The 17,571-nt window shown below is 42.6% G+C and overlaps 1 protein-coding gene across 10 annotated transcripts in view; it reads right to left on the bottom strand.

Annotated features, from left to right (window-relative positions):
- Positions 1–17,571, bottom strand: part of LOC125740746 (CMRF35-like molecule 1) — a 187,563-nt gene that overhangs the window by 132,810 nt on the left and 37,182 nt on the right. For 2 of the 10 annotated variants that reach the window (XM_049012330.1, XM_049012331.1), the window contains 5 exons: positions 16,294–16,365; positions 9,349–9,660; positions 8,711–9,001; positions 7,516–7,540; positions 5,871–6,970 (listed from right to left, as the gene is read on the bottom strand). The exons of 4 other annotated variants lie outside the window; for them this stretch is intronic. In XM_049012330.1, coding sequence (XP_048868287.1) covers positions 6,769–6,970; positions 7,516–7,540; positions 8,711–9,001; positions 9,349–9,660; positions 16,294–16,365 — 902 coding nt within the window. In that variant the 3' untranslated portion in view covers positions 5,871–6,768. 4 more of the 10 variants (XM_049012329.1, XM_049012339.1, XM_049012341.1 and 1 more) reach the window with 4 other exon arrangements.

The raw sequence follows: 17,571 nt of genomic DNA, 5'->3' as shown, positions 1-17,571 counted from the left end.
GCTGCATCCTATGAAAAGACTGGGCTTAGAACTAGGCTTAGAAAGGTTATGGTTGGGATAGTTCCTTATCGGGCTTCTAATGAAGTTTTTATTTTCTTTTTTTATTAAGCTGCGAACAAGAACATCAAACATTCATTAATATAAGAAGTAGGACAAATGTCAGATAGCATGGGAACATTGGGGGAAAAAAAAGAAAACAAAATTACCACTATCAACAATAATAAGAAAATTATTTAAATAAAATACAATGCAAACACCTTACATACTTTTATACTTTTATACATTTATATGTATAAATTAAGTCACATATCAGATAAATTAGCAAATGATTACGGGGCAACACATGACAAATAACCACAACCCTTGTCTTGATGTATGGATATGTGTCTTATAAACTCTTTTTTCAGGGAAATACAGAAGGAAAGATAGAACAGAAGAATGACAATCAAAAGATAATAATAAAATCAACTAAATAACAATAATAATACAATTACAGAATCATTAGGCGTTGTGATGTAGTGAACATCTGTAGACTATTGAGGCTGCGTACTGTTTCCCCTTAATGGTGGGCATGCATTGTGTGTTGGTGAAGATACAAGTAACACATCAGGGGGTAGAGATGGAAGAGAGGAGAGGTGGGAGCAAAAGGAAGATTGATGGGGGGAAGATTGTTGTTTGATCAACGCAGGTTGGGCCGCCGTGCACAGTGAGCAGAGCAGAGAGAGAGGCATGGCAGCCCCCAGGACAGCACCCCCCATGTAAACCCCGGCCCAGGCAGACCACACCGAACGTGACCTGCTACCACTGTGTACCCCTAGACAGGGGCTAGAGTAAAGGCATATTAAAATGGCAATTCAAGCTGGAAGATGCTTATTGGGCTTTTTATTAAGACAGAGGGGTGATGAAGCTGTGCTGTAGTTCAAACATGTTCCTTTTTTGTGCTTTTACAGACGCTCCCCTCCAAATACTGAGCAGGTTCTGTGCCCATACCGATTTCTTAAAGAAATGATTGACCACAGAAAGTTTGTCATGTCCTGCTGTTTGTTTACTTTTCATTTTGTCTCTTGTGTATTTTTGTTTTTTTATAGGCCAGCATATTTTATTTTATGAACCCCTTTGCTACTTGTGTAAAACAATAAACATTTGAAAAATTATTTGAGGTTCTTTGTTGCTTTTGCTCATCCAGCTTTAAGTCCTGTTTGGTTCATCATGACATTTGTAAGTTGTATTACATATAAAAGTTCACACAGTCATAGGGGTATTAATCATCCATCCATTTTCCAAACCGCTTATCCTACTGAGTTGTGGGGAGCCTATCCCGGAAGCCATGGGCACAAGGCAGGGAACAACCCAGGGAACAACCCAGAATGGGGGACCAGCCCATCTCAGGGCACACTCACACACCATTCACTCGCACACCATTCACTCACACACCATTCACTCACACATATGGGCAATTTAGCAACTCCAATTAGCCTCAGCATGTTTTTGGTCCGTGGGGGGAAACCGGAGTACCCAGAGGAAGCCCCACGATGACATGGGAAGAACATGCAAACTCCACACACGTGACCCAGGTGGAGACTCGAACCCAGGTCCCAGAGGCACGAGGCAACAATGCTAACCACTGCACCACCATGCCACCCCTTATTAGTAATATATGGCAGTCAATGTTGTCCATAAGACCACATTGTAAAAATGTGTGTCAGTGTATAAAAACACAAATAATTTTTTCACTGTCACTGTTTTGATTACGGGTACAGATATGGTGGTACTGCAATATGTCAGTATATCTCCAGACTTTGTCAGTCTATCATGCAGGTGTAATAATAGAATTAGAACATTTCTGTGTACTGCTACCACATAGTGGACAAATAAAAGATTGCAATCAATTCTAAAATCAGTCAGTCAGCCCAGATGTCTTTACAGGCAGTCCCCGAGTTAAGGAGGCCGACTTATAGACAGCTCACACTTACGATCGGACTGCCATGAAGCCTTTTATATAAAAAATTTGGGCTAAATACAATGGTTTGTAATTACAAACAGACACGACATTAGTGACGCTCCTGAAATCATTGCATGGCTTCAGTAGTTTGCTGGCTGGAAGTTCAGTACTGTATTTTTGTTTTTTACTGTATAGCAGTAATAATAATGATAATTATTATCATGTACTGCATTTACTTTTCTGACTTTCCTACAAATTCACCTTAAAGACTAACTTTGGAAACGGATCTGGTTTGTAACCTGACGACTGCCTGTACTCTGAATATAACCTCCTACCCAACATTAATCCATATGATGTCCGTCCATTGAAGGGCTCATACACAGTTAAGGGTTGAACTACATGCTGTCAAGTTATAGTTAATTTATACATTTTCCTGGGATATCTGCTGTTAGTCATTATAAACACGAAGTGAAGAAATAACCATCCTGAAGTAAGTGATTCTCACCTGGAGGCCCATCAGAGGATGAAGAGGAGCATCAGAGGAGCCTTATGTGTGTCTCACTGACCTCAGATCTGCAGAGACTGATACTCACTTCCTGATTCTCCAAATCTGCATTGTTTCTCTGTCTCTATCTGTGATTGAGGAGTCCAATGAAAAATCCACTTTCTCCTCTCTGATTGGCTGATATGAGTTCTGCTGTCTTCTGTGTCACCTACTGACAGACCACAGCCCACCTGACCAACGTCGTCCTTTACAGCAGTGACTGGCTGTGGCATGTGTGGCTCTTTAAGGGCAGCCCTGCATGTGCTGAGGAGGCCAGCAGCACTGCCATGGGGTGTGTGTCACTGGGGGAGGGAGGGTGTCTGGGGGCAGGGGAGGAGGAAGAGCAGGAGGAAGAGCAGTGCCCAGGGCTCTACATCAGCAAGAAACTGTCAGCGAGAGAGACAAAGTATAGCACCACTGACAAAACAGTGACTGATAATTAAGTGAGCTGTCCTCACCCTCCGCTTCTACTTCCTGGGGGGGGGGGTACTTCCCCCTCTGTTGTGACTGTGCTCCCCCCATTACTCAGATCACTTAGCACTGTCTAGCTGGAACACCCTTCAGATTCCAGGGAGCCTATTAGCTGGGGGGGCGGGACCTGGTCTGGACTGACTCCCTCCCCCAAGAAGGGGGGGGTCAGTGCAGCAGTGGATAGTTCAGGTCCAGAAAGTAAAAATCCAGACCAAGATTTAGTTTCAACCAACCAGCTGAGTACTCTATGTCTGTGGCACTTTACACAACTAGTTGTTTGAAACAAAATCCAGGAGTGGATTTTTACTCTCTGGACCTAAACTATCCACTTCTGGATCAGTGTCATTCTTAAAGTCGTGTTTCAACTTCTGGCAAAGTTCTCTCAGGAGCCCATCTCTGTTGTATGTACAGTCGGCATGTAATTCATTCCTGCCCAGATCCCTGACAAACAGTTGGAGGCAGAATTACTTGTTATCAGAGTATGTGCATTTTACACACAGCAGCAGCTGTGACAGAATAAGATATTTCCTTTATACTGCTGCCACATAGTGGACACAAAGAAGACTGCAGTCAATTCTAAAATTAGTCAACATGCTACCACCACAGACCATTATTGGGAAGTGATAAAACTTCATGGAACAATATGAATATAAAAATACAGATGTAGTAAGTATATTGTGCAAAATGTATCTTCGTCTTAACTACGCTGAATGGTGGAGTCCCAGAGTAAGTGATCCTCACCTGGAGGCCCATCAGTGAAGAAGAGGATGAAGAGGAGCATCAGAGGAGCCTTATGTGTGTATCGCTGACCTCAGATCTGTGGAGACTGACACTCACTTCCTGACTCTCCTTAACCTCACTACCTCCATTTTTTCGGGTTTTAAATGTTTTAAAATCATCCATCTATCTTTGATTTTCATAAACTGTTTGTCCAGTGATGCATTTTCTGTCTATTTCTTGTCTGTAAAAAGGAAAACAGTTTGATGCGGCTTTTGTCCTGCTCTTACCAGGAATAAATATTTTAATTACATCTGGAACCTTATCATTTTAGAAACATGATTTTATAGCAAAATTATTGATAGCTGGTCTTCACAGAGCTACAAACAAATTAATCAAATAAGTCTAGTTATTTTCTAAACTTTTACTTCCTCATATTGCAAATGAGCAAAGAGCAGTGAAATCAGACTTATTCTGAAAAGCAGAAATGTCGTCATACAGGATGTGAGTGTGAGACTCTGCAGAAACAGTGTGTGCTACATACAGAGGGTCTGACCTCAGGCCTTTGTTTCAGTCTTTATTATGTTTTATACAGTTTTAAAATGTCACTGCAGTAGGTCCTTTTAATATCTGTGGATCAGTACAAATCAAGAGGTCCGTTACGAAGGTGTCTGTATGACAGGGGTGGGGGTGTCCTGGGGGGGCAAAGTCAGGTGATTCACTTCATCTGGGTCTTATCAGCAGTCCTATCAGACTGAGAGCTGTTTGTCTTTCTCTCAGCACCACAATGGTGTTTCACACATAATGGGGTCCGTGGGCCTCCTCAGTTATATTCAGGCTTTCAAAGTTCATCAATCATAAAAACTCACATGGATCTGACACTCTGACACTGTTATATTTATTTGTTTAAATTCAATTGAAATACTACATATTACAGCTAGTTGGTGGATCCGTCTGCTCTTTATCCGTTCCTCACTGGCATACCTGGGTCTCTCTACAGTGCTTTCCTGAAGCATCAGAACCATTTATAAGGGAATCTATGTGTGGCTGCCCTCTAGTGGATACACAAAATTCAGCTACTTAAGTAGCTTGACTGTATTTCCCTCCTAGTTTAGTTTAGTTCCTAATTTAATCTAACCGATGAAGCTGAAGGCAAAGCTGGAAATTACTTTAGTCAAGACTTCAGAAGTTACCCTGACAAGGGATTCTGTACAATCAGAGATGAAGCTGCTGGATGGGCTGGTCATCGCCTGCTTTTTCTGACTGATGTACGTCTGGATGTAAAGTTACAAACTGCTTAATGTGTATCAATCTGTTTTATAATGTTCACACAAAAAAGTGCTTTTAATGTGTCTGCACCTTGTATCTCCCACAATGTGCTTCTGCATTTGATTCCTTCTTGACTTGGGGGTAAAGAGATTTAACTGGATGGATTTTACTTTTGTGAAGCACTATAGTCCAAAGTTGAACTGATTGTTCAAATCTTTTTGGTTTTTAAGTAAAACTACTTAAATTAAATTATCTGTAACCATCTTTGCGCCTTTCTAGACTCAACAGAGCATCATTGCCAACAAAATAAGTGAGTTACAGTTAAATCGGGTAAAGAAGTTTCATTTGGAATTTACTGATCCAGGTTTTCAGCACCACGGACAGCAACTAGACTTACTGTCACTTAATGGGAGTGAAAGCAGAAACCAATAGATCACACAGGGATATTTTCATTTGATGTTGTCTTTCTTTTTACTTTTGATATGCCGTCTTCCTCCTTAGCTGATATGTGAGGCTGCTGTCAGCTGAGACAAGCTGGTGTGATTTTACGCAGAGTGATAAGTGGGCGGCCCTGATTTCGTGTATTACATTTTCATTTGATGTCAGCCAATATGTATGTGATACTGTTTCCTCCTTATCTGACATGTACAGGCTGTTGTTAGCAGACACAAGCTGGTGTATTTGTACAGCAGATTGAAAAGTGGGTGGTCCTGATTACATCACTCTCTAAAAGAGTCCCTGATTGGTGGGCTCTGACGAGGAGGCGAGACCTAAAAACCCCAAACCATTTATCCATCCATCCATCCATCCATTTTCCAAAACGCTTATCCTACTTGGTCGCGGGGGGTCCGGAGCCTATCCCGGAAGCAATGGGCACGGGAACAACCCTGGATGGGGGGCCAGCCCATCTCAGCCAAACCATTTAAGTTTGTGAAATTCGTTTTTAATATTTACCAATTTCAGAAAAATACTAAATGTTTTGTAAAGTAGCAATTTACTAATCATGTATTAAAGCAAATAATGACCAGTATAAAAGACATACACAAAACTGTGCAAAAGTCTTGGGCTGTCAAAGAAAATGATGTTCAAATGATCTTCGTCTTCTTCTAGAATTATAATATTTTGTCCGTCAAAGTGTGGCAGCCCAGTCATTTCAAAATCTCTTCTAAAGTCACCACAGTATTTTTCACCAACCATCCAATAGACCCATATATTTTTGACTTGACCATTAACACACCTCCTATGGCTAATCAATACATCATTAACATTTGTTTAATAATTAAATTAATTAATTGAGCTGGTGGTGAAATTTAACAAATACATGGAATGGCTGAAGTGCCCCTGAGGAGAGGTTTAGAAACCAAAGCGTGCATCATCTAGCGATCCACGAAGGCATCAGTAACTTTTTGGAGAAAAGAAGAAATTCTTGTTAGTTTTTATTGTGTTACTTTTAATTTGCATATATTTTTATGATAATTGTGTTTTTGTTCCGAGCAAATATGCACAACCCAGATAAATAGCATTAAACATTTTCTTTGATGGCCCAAGACTTTTGCATAGTACCATATTTTTTCAGTATTAAGAGACAATTTAATAAAATCCAGTCTTACCTTCACTAGATAACTATTATGAAACATTAACCAGCAGGTGGTAGCAAAGCACTTGTGAATAAGTGGCCAATACGTGTTTGTTCAGGTTCTCAGAAGAGATAATCCAACAATGCAGATCAACCTCTCTGTGTTTAACTGACTCTCATGCTATGACTGTACAGACTGAGCAGGGCCGATTGAGAGAGGCCTCACTGCAGTTAGCATAACCGTTTACTTTACAGCTCCTCTGACTCATTCTGCTCTATGAAGGTCATCTCCTCTGCCAGCTTCCTCTGATTCAGGGAGACCTTCTGCTTCTCTCTGATTGGTTCCCTCTTTTTACAGGAGGTCCAGTGCAGCTGAATGGCGATGATGGTGCAAATCAGATAAAACACACCAGTCCCAGCTTTCAGTACAGCATCCAGAACCTGCTCCCACCTGTCAGACATATAATTCACCAGTGTGTCTGTCAGTCACACGTATCACATTTAAACCTGAAGAACAAAACAGTGAATCTATTCTGACTGAATTAAAACCACCTTGATAATCAACAGCAGCACCGATCAGCTCAGTCCTACATACAGAGTCAGCTGGACCAAAGAGCTGAATAAGAGGGTGGATGTGAACAGTAAAGTCTTACATGCTTTATAGAAACACGGTACAGCCACATCTGTTCTATTACACAGGATACATGTGAGGAACAGGAGACATTAACAAAGAGCATGAAAATAGCTAGAGATTATCACACAACATGTTACACTATTTTGTAAAAAGAGGCCTGCAGTTGTTCCCCAGCAGCATAGGGCACAAGGCAAGGGCTCACCCTGGATGGGATGGGATCTCAAGTTTATTATTAAGAAAATAAAATAAAAAATAATATCTTTTTCTCTTATAATTAAAATGACAGTATCTCATTACTGTGTGATCAGGTAAATGCTGCTAGCTGGACCCCCACACTACTGTAAATGCTGCTGAATGCTTACCTCAGTTTTTCATTATCCCCTCCTTCTTCATCATGTGCAGAGAAAAGGAGAGCAGTGGAAACAGGAGAAAGGATAGTTAATAAAAAGGAATGTTCTGTTAGTCAATAAAGACTAAGAAAAGGTCAGTCTTGAAACTGAAATATAAATTATGAAAGATATTCTACAGAGAAAATGATTAGATGGAGAACAATGAATTAGTGTCATGACCAAAGTGTTCACATCCGAGGGCACGGATAGTGAACAGGTGAGATAAATGATTTTATTAACATATTTTAATGTATTTATTGTATCAGGGTGGCACAGTGGTGCAGTGGTCTGCAATGTCACCTCATACAGTACCTCAGGCACATGTACTCAAGTCTCTGCCAGAGTTCCGTGTGTATGGAGTTTGCATGCTCCCCCCGTGTCATTGTGGGGTTTCCTCCAGGGACTCTGATTTCCCCCCACAGTCCAAAAACATGCTGAGGCTAATTGGAGTTGTTAAATTGCCGGTAGGTGTGCTTGTGTGAGGGAATGGAGTGTGAGTGTGTCCTGCAATGGGTTGGCACCCTGTCATGGGACGTTCCCTGCCTTGCGCCCATAGGGACCCTGACTTAGACAAGTAGTTTCAGACAATGGATGGATGCAGCACTGGGACAGATATTACAGAGTACAACTGTAACACTGACCTTTGCTACAATGAAAAATCAGTCAGTCAGCACACCTTTAGTAACAATTCATTCCCACAAAAAAAAATGCAAACTACATGGATTTGTATACATAACAAAGGGCTGGCTGTATGTTTGCGGCAAAATGGTGTGATTTTTTCATGTTACATATTGATCATGAACTAGAAGACACACACTCTATATTAGAGACATCAATTAGCCTGACTACGTGTTTTTGGATTGTTGGAGGAAACCCCCACAGCATGTGGAGAACATGCAAGCTCCACACAGACAGAGCAGAAGCCAGATTCAAACCCCTAAACATGGAGGTGTGAAGCAACAGCGCCGCCTACTGGACCACCGTGCCACTATCATTTAAACAATAATCCCAATAAATAACCCTGTTTCACAACAGCTGATAAATAGGGGATTATCCCCACAAAGAAGCACAAACCCCCTTCATGAGTGAAACTGCTGGGTTAATTAGTATTTATCTTTTTATATTCAAGTATAAATGATCCACAAACAGATTTAAATTAATTACTTACGTTTGATAGTAATATGAACTGGAATCTGCAGATATCCAGCAGCACACCAATACCAGCCAGTGTCCTTCCTCTCCAGTCCCCTCATTGTCACAATGAAGGTTTTATTTTCTGTGTCATCCCTGATCAGGACAGGCCTCCCATCCAAACTCACTGATCTCTCTGATGCACAGGAGCCCCCAATCTTACACCACATCCTATGTCTTTTGTTGTTTCCATAGTAACACTGAACACTGACACTGTCTCCATCCACACCGGTCACCTCCTGTTTGTCCACTGACAGCCCCGAAGGAGCTGAACACACAGATTAGGAACAGATAAAACACTGAAATATTTACACCACAATGAAATATTATGAAAATCAGCTCATTAAACATGCATATGCAAATGTTTTTCCAAAAAGCCATAAATTACTTATCATATTTAACTCTGTGAAGTTGCCCATTTAAACTGACACTGTTACTTCTTTCAAATCTCGTTTATCACATTGAGTGAAAATAAAATGCAGATTTTTACAATATTAAAGTATCTTTTCCTTTTACAGGAAACAATATTTGTGTTAATGTCCTTCCTTTTTGACTCAATGACCTGTTACATACTGTGCATCTCATTGGCTACAGTCTGCAGTACAGACATCTTACCATCAGTGACTGACAGGTTAACCCGATCTCCAACATCTGAGGCTCCACTGATTTCCACACCACACCAGTACCGATCAGAGTCCCCAGTTGTCAAATTGTTGATGGTCACAGTGAAGACTTGCTGGTCAGGATCATCTCTGATTGACACTTTACCCTCCTGTGTAGAGTCAGTGTGTACTATGGGAGTACATGAACTTACATTATACCCTCTGCACCAGTATTTCACATGAGGTTTATATCTGTCATCATAGAAACATGGGATGGTGATAGATCCTCCTCTTTGTACACGCATCCATTTGACCGTGGACACACCTGCAGAAACAGTATGAAAATTACCAGGCTGATTAACTCTCTCTCCCTAATACACCATTTATACACAAATTAATAAAGAGGCAGAATATTAAACACAGAGTATTAAACAAAGAATATTAAAATTTGCTTTGCTAAAGGCACGGTGGTGTAGTGCTTAGCGCTGTTGCCTCACATAGAGTCTGACTCTCTGCTATGGCTCTGTGTCTGTGGAGTTTGCATGCTCCCCCTGTGTCATTGTGGGGTTTCCTCCAGGTGCTCTAGTGGCCCCCCACTGTCCAAGAACATGCTCAGGTTAAGTATCCGAATTGCCCGTAGGTATCAATGGTGTGTGTGTGGAGAAGGGGTTCAGGTAAACATTACATTGTGAGGACCAAATATCCACACAATGTAATAAAAACCAGTTATTTTGATGTTGTGGGGACCATTTTCTTGTGTATTTTGTTTGGTTACTTATGGTCCAGGCTAGGACTGGGTAGGGATCAAGGTTTTCATTGTTGGGAATAAGGTTTTGGCCATAGATATGAATAGATGGTCCCCACAAAGATATGAGTACAGGTCTGTGTGTGTGTGTGTGTGTGTGTGTCTGTGTGTGCGTGCCCTGCGATAGGTTGGCGCCCCATCCTGGGTTGTTCCCTGCCTTGCACTCATAGGCTCTGGATACCCTGCGACCCTGAACAGGACAAGTGGTTACAGGATATGGATGGGTGGATGGATGGATGAAAACTTCAAATTTATCCCTGAAAGTTGCAGGACCCCTGATGTAGCCCATTTAAACTGGTACTGTTACTTCTCTCTGATTTTATTTATTACATAAGCGATAAATATGTATATTTGGACTTTAATTTACAAAAATGCAGTTTAACACTGGCTGATTCATTCCTTGTATTTATTTTAATTCCATCCTTATTTACAAATAAATACTTTACAGTCATTTTAACTCATAAAATGAACATTTGCATTCATGCTTATATAGGTCTGGTCAGATATTTTACCTTCAGGCATCTTACCTTCAGTTACTGACAGGTAAACCCAATCTCGAACATCTGAACCTCCACTGATATTTACAAAGCATGAGAACCAACCAGAGTCCCCAGTTGTCAAATTGTTGATGGTCACAGTGAAGACTCGCTGGTCAGGATCATCTCTGATTGACACTTTACCCTCCTGTGGAGAGTCAGTGTGTACTATGGGAGTACATGACCTGACATTATACCCTCTGCACCATTTTTTCACATGAGTTTTATATCTGTCACCATAGAAACATGGAATGGTGACAGATCTTCCACTGCGAACAGTCACCCATCCACCTGTGGACACACTGTCAGCACCTGCAGGGAGAACAACCAACTGAATTCACATTTTCCACACCACGATCAGGTCAGGTCAGGTCAAGTTGGGGAGTATGCGCTGATGCAGCATGTTGCTGCACCCACCACACAGCGAAACTCCCCAGGATCCCGGCCAGCGATCCTCCAGGCAGATACACTGTCCAGTCCCACCCTCCGGAAATGGCCATCCATCTGCCGCAGCCAGGTGCTGCATGGGCATCCCCTTGGCCTGGTCCAGCCGCTTGGGTCCACAGCATTGAGGATCCTGTGACCCGGATCACCCTCAAGGAAACGCACCACATGTCCGTAGTGCCGTAACTGACAACTTCCTCACAATGCAGATAATGTCCCTCATTCAGGACTCCTCTAGTAATCGCTCATTCGACACAAAGTCAAATCAGTGGTACCCAAGGATTCTCTGAAGAGACACGGTACCGAAGGAGTCCAGTCTTCGTCTCAGCTCACTGCATAGTGTCCATCTCTTATAGCCATAGGGCAACACAGGGAGCACCAGGACTCTCAAGACTTGAACCCCCGTCCTCTTGCAGAGATATTGGCAATGCCACACGCCCCTTTCCAGCAACCTCACGACCCCACATGCTTTTCTAATCCGTCTGCTGACTTTATAGGAAGATTCACCAGAGACATGAATGTCGCTGCTGAGGCGGGTAAATCTCTCGACAAGGTCGATATTCCCCTGCAGACAGACACACAATTGATGGCTGTGCCTTAGAAATCATTAAAAGCCTGGATCTTGGTCTTTATCCAGGACACCTGCAATCCCAGAAACTCAGACTCCTCACTCAGTCTCCGGTGAGCCCCAAGCTGAGCTTCCATTGACTCCGGAAAGATCACAGCACAGCAAAGTCAAGAGCAGTAAATCTTACTTCACCAACAAATGCCTCATAACCACTGGACCCCACATCCCTGCCCAACGCCCAGTCCATGCAAGCATTGAACAGAGTAGGAGCAAGAACACATCCCTGGAAAACCCCAGAATCAACTGGGAAGAATGTAGAGGTTCTTCCTCCACTCTGTACAGCATTCACTGTACCAATGTACAGGCCGGCCATGACATCCAGAAGCTGTAGGGGGATCCCGCAAAATCTCAGGATGTCCCACAGGACAACTCGATCAACTGAATCGAACGCCTTAAGAAACTAAACCAAAAGCTGCAAAGAACCTCCGTTGATATTCGTGCTTACACTCAATGAGAACTTTCAGTGCAAGGATACGGCCAATGGTAGACTTCTTAGGTGTAAAACTAGACTGCTTTGGCCACTGATAGGTGAGCAAGTGATCACGAATCCTGTTAATCCTAGCAAGGACCTTACCCGGCAGTGAGAGCAGTGTTATCAGCCTGTAGTTGCCACAATCCAGGTGATCACCTTTCCCTTTCCAGATAGGGACTATAAGTCCCGTTTTCCAGTCAGTTAGGATGATGTCTGACTGCCAAATGGAAGCAAAGACTGCCTGCAGTGCCGGGAGGACAGCCTTACCACCAGCCTGGAGAAGTTCAACCCAGATACCACAGATCCCTGCAGCCTTCCCCACCCCCAGCTGATTCACCACCCATGCAATCTCAGTGAGACTGGGTGGTTCACAGCTGATTGTAGGATCTTCTTTTAGAACTGTAGACCCAGAGGTGTCCAACATCCTAGCTGGAGGGTCAGCTTTAAACAACTGCTCAACGTAGCCGGCCCAGCAGGTCACAACTGCAGTGTCATCCGTAAGGACCGTTCCATCACCCGCCCTGACTGCAAGTCTCTGAGGAACAGATTCAGATATATGTAATACTTCAATCCCTCTGTAAACAGGGTGTGGGTCATTAGACCACAAATGATGTGTCACCTGCTCACAAATTTGTCTTACAAACACATCCTTATCTGCCCTTAGAGCCCTCACAGCCCTCCTTTTCAGGTAGACACTGGAGTTGCCACCAAATCATGCGCTATGACTCCTCTTGGTGAAATACCTCCTTCTGAAAACACCAGCCACACCAACAAAACCCTCAGCAACCTTCAGAGTCTTACCAGGGAAGGTCTCGCACATCACATTACAGTCAGCAGTCGCACCCAAGTCTGCAAATTCCTCAAACTGCATGCAAACTCATCAGAACAGCTTGATCTTGGAGCCTTGCCAAGTCCAGCCTCATTCTCCTAGTAGGTACTGGATCTTAGCCTACTGGATCTAAGACAGATCTTCAGAATAGCAACAACAAATCTGTGGTTCACAAACTGGATGCTTCTGTAGACCCTGCAGGATCCTCCAGGGTCTGCCCTCGAGGATGTGATTGATCTCCTTTGCCGCACCACCAGCATTGGAGTACAAAGTCCAATAATGCGGCTTAGGGCATTGGAACCAGGATTCCGCAACCTGTAGCCTCTGACCTTTCGCAATGTCAAGGAATATGGAGCCACTGTCGCCCCATTCTCCAGACCCATGGGGACCGACACAATCCTCAAAGCCTTCCCTGTCAGTGCCTGTGTTCACAATGAAGTCACCCATGACCAAAGGAGCATCACCTCATGGGTACCCATCAACCACTGAGCAATGTTGCGAGTAAAATGTCTCCCTCAATGAGACATCTCTCAGCACGGTCAGAGCATACACTAAGACAACAGACAAAACACCAAAGGACTGCCTTAGCCTGAGTCTCATAATATGGTCGTTGAAAGGGGTGATATCATACACCATCGGGAGGAGCCGATCCGCCACAGCAATAGCTACTCCGAGTATGGCAGCTGTCAGAGCGACCAGACCAAAAGTAGTTGTATCCAGCTACAGAGATTTGGCTACCCTAGAGAATGTCACCACTGAAATGCAGAGTTTCTAAAGCTTCCCCGACAGCAGAGGAAGATGGTCATCTTGTCAGAGAGACAAGACATTCCACAGGCCTACCCGGATGGGTCAGCTCAAGTTGGGACCCAAGTGTCACAATGCGGCGGGCGGCGCCTCAGCACCACACCAGCCCTGATGCCCAACGGGCCCAACCCTATTTTTTTGATTGTGTAATACTTGGATTAGGGTCACATTTGTTTATCAGAACCATAGGGAATCTGAGTTTGGGAGTGTGTGGGAAGGCCTGAGAGGAAAACCAGAACCTTAAATCACTGGTAATAAGGCACAGGGGAGGTGAATGAATGGGCTCATCATTTTGTGTGATGACCACACTAAGACTGTATTTATAAATACACCTATTTCTGTGATATTTGACTTGTGAATGATATGTAAAAAATGTTCAATATTTTAGTTCAGCCATCCATCTTCCACATGCTTACCCAGTAAAGGGTCAATACAGTACAGGGAGCGTGGAGCTGATCTGAGGCAGCACAGGACACAAGGCAGGGGAACACCCAGGACAGGATGCCAGTCTCTCACAGAGCAAACACTTACACACAGTCACTGTGGGCACTTTTAGAGGCACCAATTCACCTGAACCACGTGTCTTTGGACTGTGGGAGGAAACCAGAGAACTGAGAGGAAACCAACGTAACCACAGGGAGACCATGCAAACTGAAATGACCCCAGTCAGATCAGTTGTCACCCTCACAGAAAATCACAGGGTACAAAAGACAAGGGCATTTTATGAGCACTAAGAGTATTTATACTGCTTGATCACTAAAAGGAAGACATGACAACATCACACAGAATATTTAAATGTTATACTAAACAATATCAATAAATCGATTCATGATAAATTGGTCATGTCTTAAATATCACTGTTCCAGAAATAGTTTGCAAACACTTCACAAAGATAATTTCTTTTGGAATTACAGTGGACGCCGCCTATAGTGATCACGTCTCTCTGGGCGAAATTGATCACTATACTGTAAGCGGATTATCATTATAACACATGTTTTCTCTTTATGTCTTAAGAAGATTATCATCTAATTGAGATTTGTATATTTTTACATGAATATAAGGTAATAAAACTGACGCTATACAGTCGCTATTCACTGAATTTTATTGACGATGTCAAAATACAGTACAGCTCTTTCAAACGCTTTTCGAATTACTGTACCGTACAAATTAAATTACTGAACTGTGCATAATTCGAATATGGTATAATACAGCATAATACTGTACATAAATATTCAGCCATCCATCCATCCATCCATTTTCCAAACCGCTTATCCTATTGGGTCGCGGGGGGTCCGGAGCCCATCCCGGAAGCAATGGGCACGAGGCAGGGAACAACCCAGGATGGGGGGCCAGCCCATCGCAGGGCACACCCACACACCATTCACTCACACACGCACACCTATGGGCAATTTAGCGACTCCAATTAGCCTCAGCATGTTTTTGGACTGTGGGGGGAAACTGGAGTACCCGGAGGAAACCCCACGACGACATGGGGAGAACATGCAAACTCCACACACATGTGACCCAGGCGGAGACTCAAACCCAGGTCCCAGAGGTGTGAGGCAACAGTGCTAACCACTGCACCACCATGCCGCCCCTCATAAATATTCAATTCAATAGAATTTTTTTACACAGTGTCATGACCTGCTCGTACGATACTCCTGTATGCCACGCCCCCTTATCATCCTCGTGTGAATTCCTGATTGTTCTCAGCCGTTCTGCGTTTCCGTCCCTTTAGTTCTGTGTATTTAGTCTGTGTGCTAGGCTGTCTCCCCTAGGTCTGTCATTGACGTTGTCATGCTCCCTGTCCTGAGTCTGTCTCTCGTCAATAAGGCTTCCATTGCCTGCTTGCCTGCCCCGACGCAACACACCGCACAAATTTCAGAATGTTACATTGTTTCAAACCGCTCACTGTAGTTTTGCTGCTGCATCTCCGTGGTCTTGTTTTTGGTGGTTTATCATAAGTTTTGATTATTCTATATTTGTTATTGAAAGAAAATGACTTTCTTTTTCCAGTCTTGTTTTCTGTGCTAGCCTCAAGTAGCTAGCCAGAAGCAGATGGGTTACCGCAGGGCAAAGTAGGATGATCAAAGTAAAGTAAACAAAGAAAATAACTACTGCAGTAAAAAAGACCCAAAATGAACAGTGAAAGCTGACTACTTGATTACGACAGACAAATTATCAAAACAATATTTGTACAAGAATTAATCTGTCCCAAGTATTTGATCCATATAAGTGATTCATCGTGATAACCACTGTATGCAAAAATTTGAAATTTGTTAAAATTGAAAAAGTATTCATTATTTCCAAGAACACATCAATTACATCATCATGTAACTAGCAACAGATCTCCATCATCATCTCCAACCTGTAGCTGACAGTGTGTGGAGGAGCAGGAGAGAGATCTCTACTCAGTTCCACTGTAATGAGTGACACTCACCTGTGAGCCCAGCAATGAGAAGAAACAGGAGCATCAGAGGATCCATATGTGTGTGTGTCACTGAGCCCAGATCTGTGGAGACTGACACTAACTTCCTCATCCTCTGTACCTTCACTGTCTCTGTCGTTTCTATTCTCACACACAGCAGGCAGAGTGAAGGGGGAGTGGACACTTTACACAGGAAGTGACAAAACCACAAGGCTGAAAGTTTATCATTAATAATATCAAAAAATAATAATTATCATATTATTCAGCATGTCATTCTATTATTATTTGTCTATTGAGCAGAAAATAAACTATTGGAAGATAGATATTAATGAAATTAAAATATCAGCATGAATACAGATGATGCATGAATTAGTGTTGATGTGTATTTATACTATGTTTTTGCTTATATGAAAAGTATATTTATTTGATCCCTCTGTTGCGTCAAAGATTCATCTGTTCATTAGAATAATTATGTAGAATCTAGATCGGATCAAGACAGATTCTAGACCCTAATGCAGGAAGCACACAGTGTAAAGTGAGGTAAACCTTCAACAGCACGTCAGTCCATTGCAGGGCACTGGAAGGTGGAGAAATGCCATGTGAACAGAGAAAGCCTGCAAACTGCACACAGACACAGTTATGGCCACATTCAAAACCAGCACTCAGCAGTGCTGGGATGGCAGATGTATGAGTCAGATTATCTAATTCCAGCATACATCAAAGACACAGAGGGACATTGATGAACCACAGCAAGACCAACAGAAGACGGGCTTCTGACAGTAAGGCATCAAAATCCGTCACTGTTTACTGTCGATGTCTCATTGTTCTTAAATGAACTGCAGGTGCAGCCAAAGCGGATTTTTAAAAGTTCTTTATCTTGCTTGGTTTCCTGTCATACATGTGAGTCACTGGTATTTTTGGTAACTTCAAAAGTTAAAGCATGAAATGAAGAACTGTGAGCCCCTGTACATTCTATCAAAGGATATCATCTTTGAGAGAGCTTGTTTGTGCAGTGATACATTTTCTGTGTATTTGTTGTCTGTAAAAAAGAAAACAGTTTGAGCATCAAAGGCTTTGTCCTGCTGTTACCAGGAATAAATATTTGGAATCTTATAATTTTAGAAACATAATTTCATAGTAAAATAATTTATTGTTGGTCTTTATGGTGAATCATTCCTGCTCACAGAGTTTAAAATACAAGCAAATGAAGCAAATAAGTCTAGTTTTTTTCTGAACTGCTATATCCTCATTTTTCTCTTGCAGATGAGCATAGAGCAGCTAAATCATTAG

The sequence above is a fragment of the Brienomyrus brachyistius genome, chromosome 4 (genome assembly GCF_023856365.1).
Source record: "Brienomyrus brachyistius isolate T26 chromosome 4, BBRACH_0.4, whole genome shotgun sequence".
Classification (NCBI taxonomy): Eukaryota; Metazoa; Chordata; class Actinopteri; order Osteoglossiformes; family Mormyridae; genus Brienomyrus; species Brienomyrus brachyistius.
This window is presented reverse-complemented; position numbering and strand designations above follow the sequence as displayed.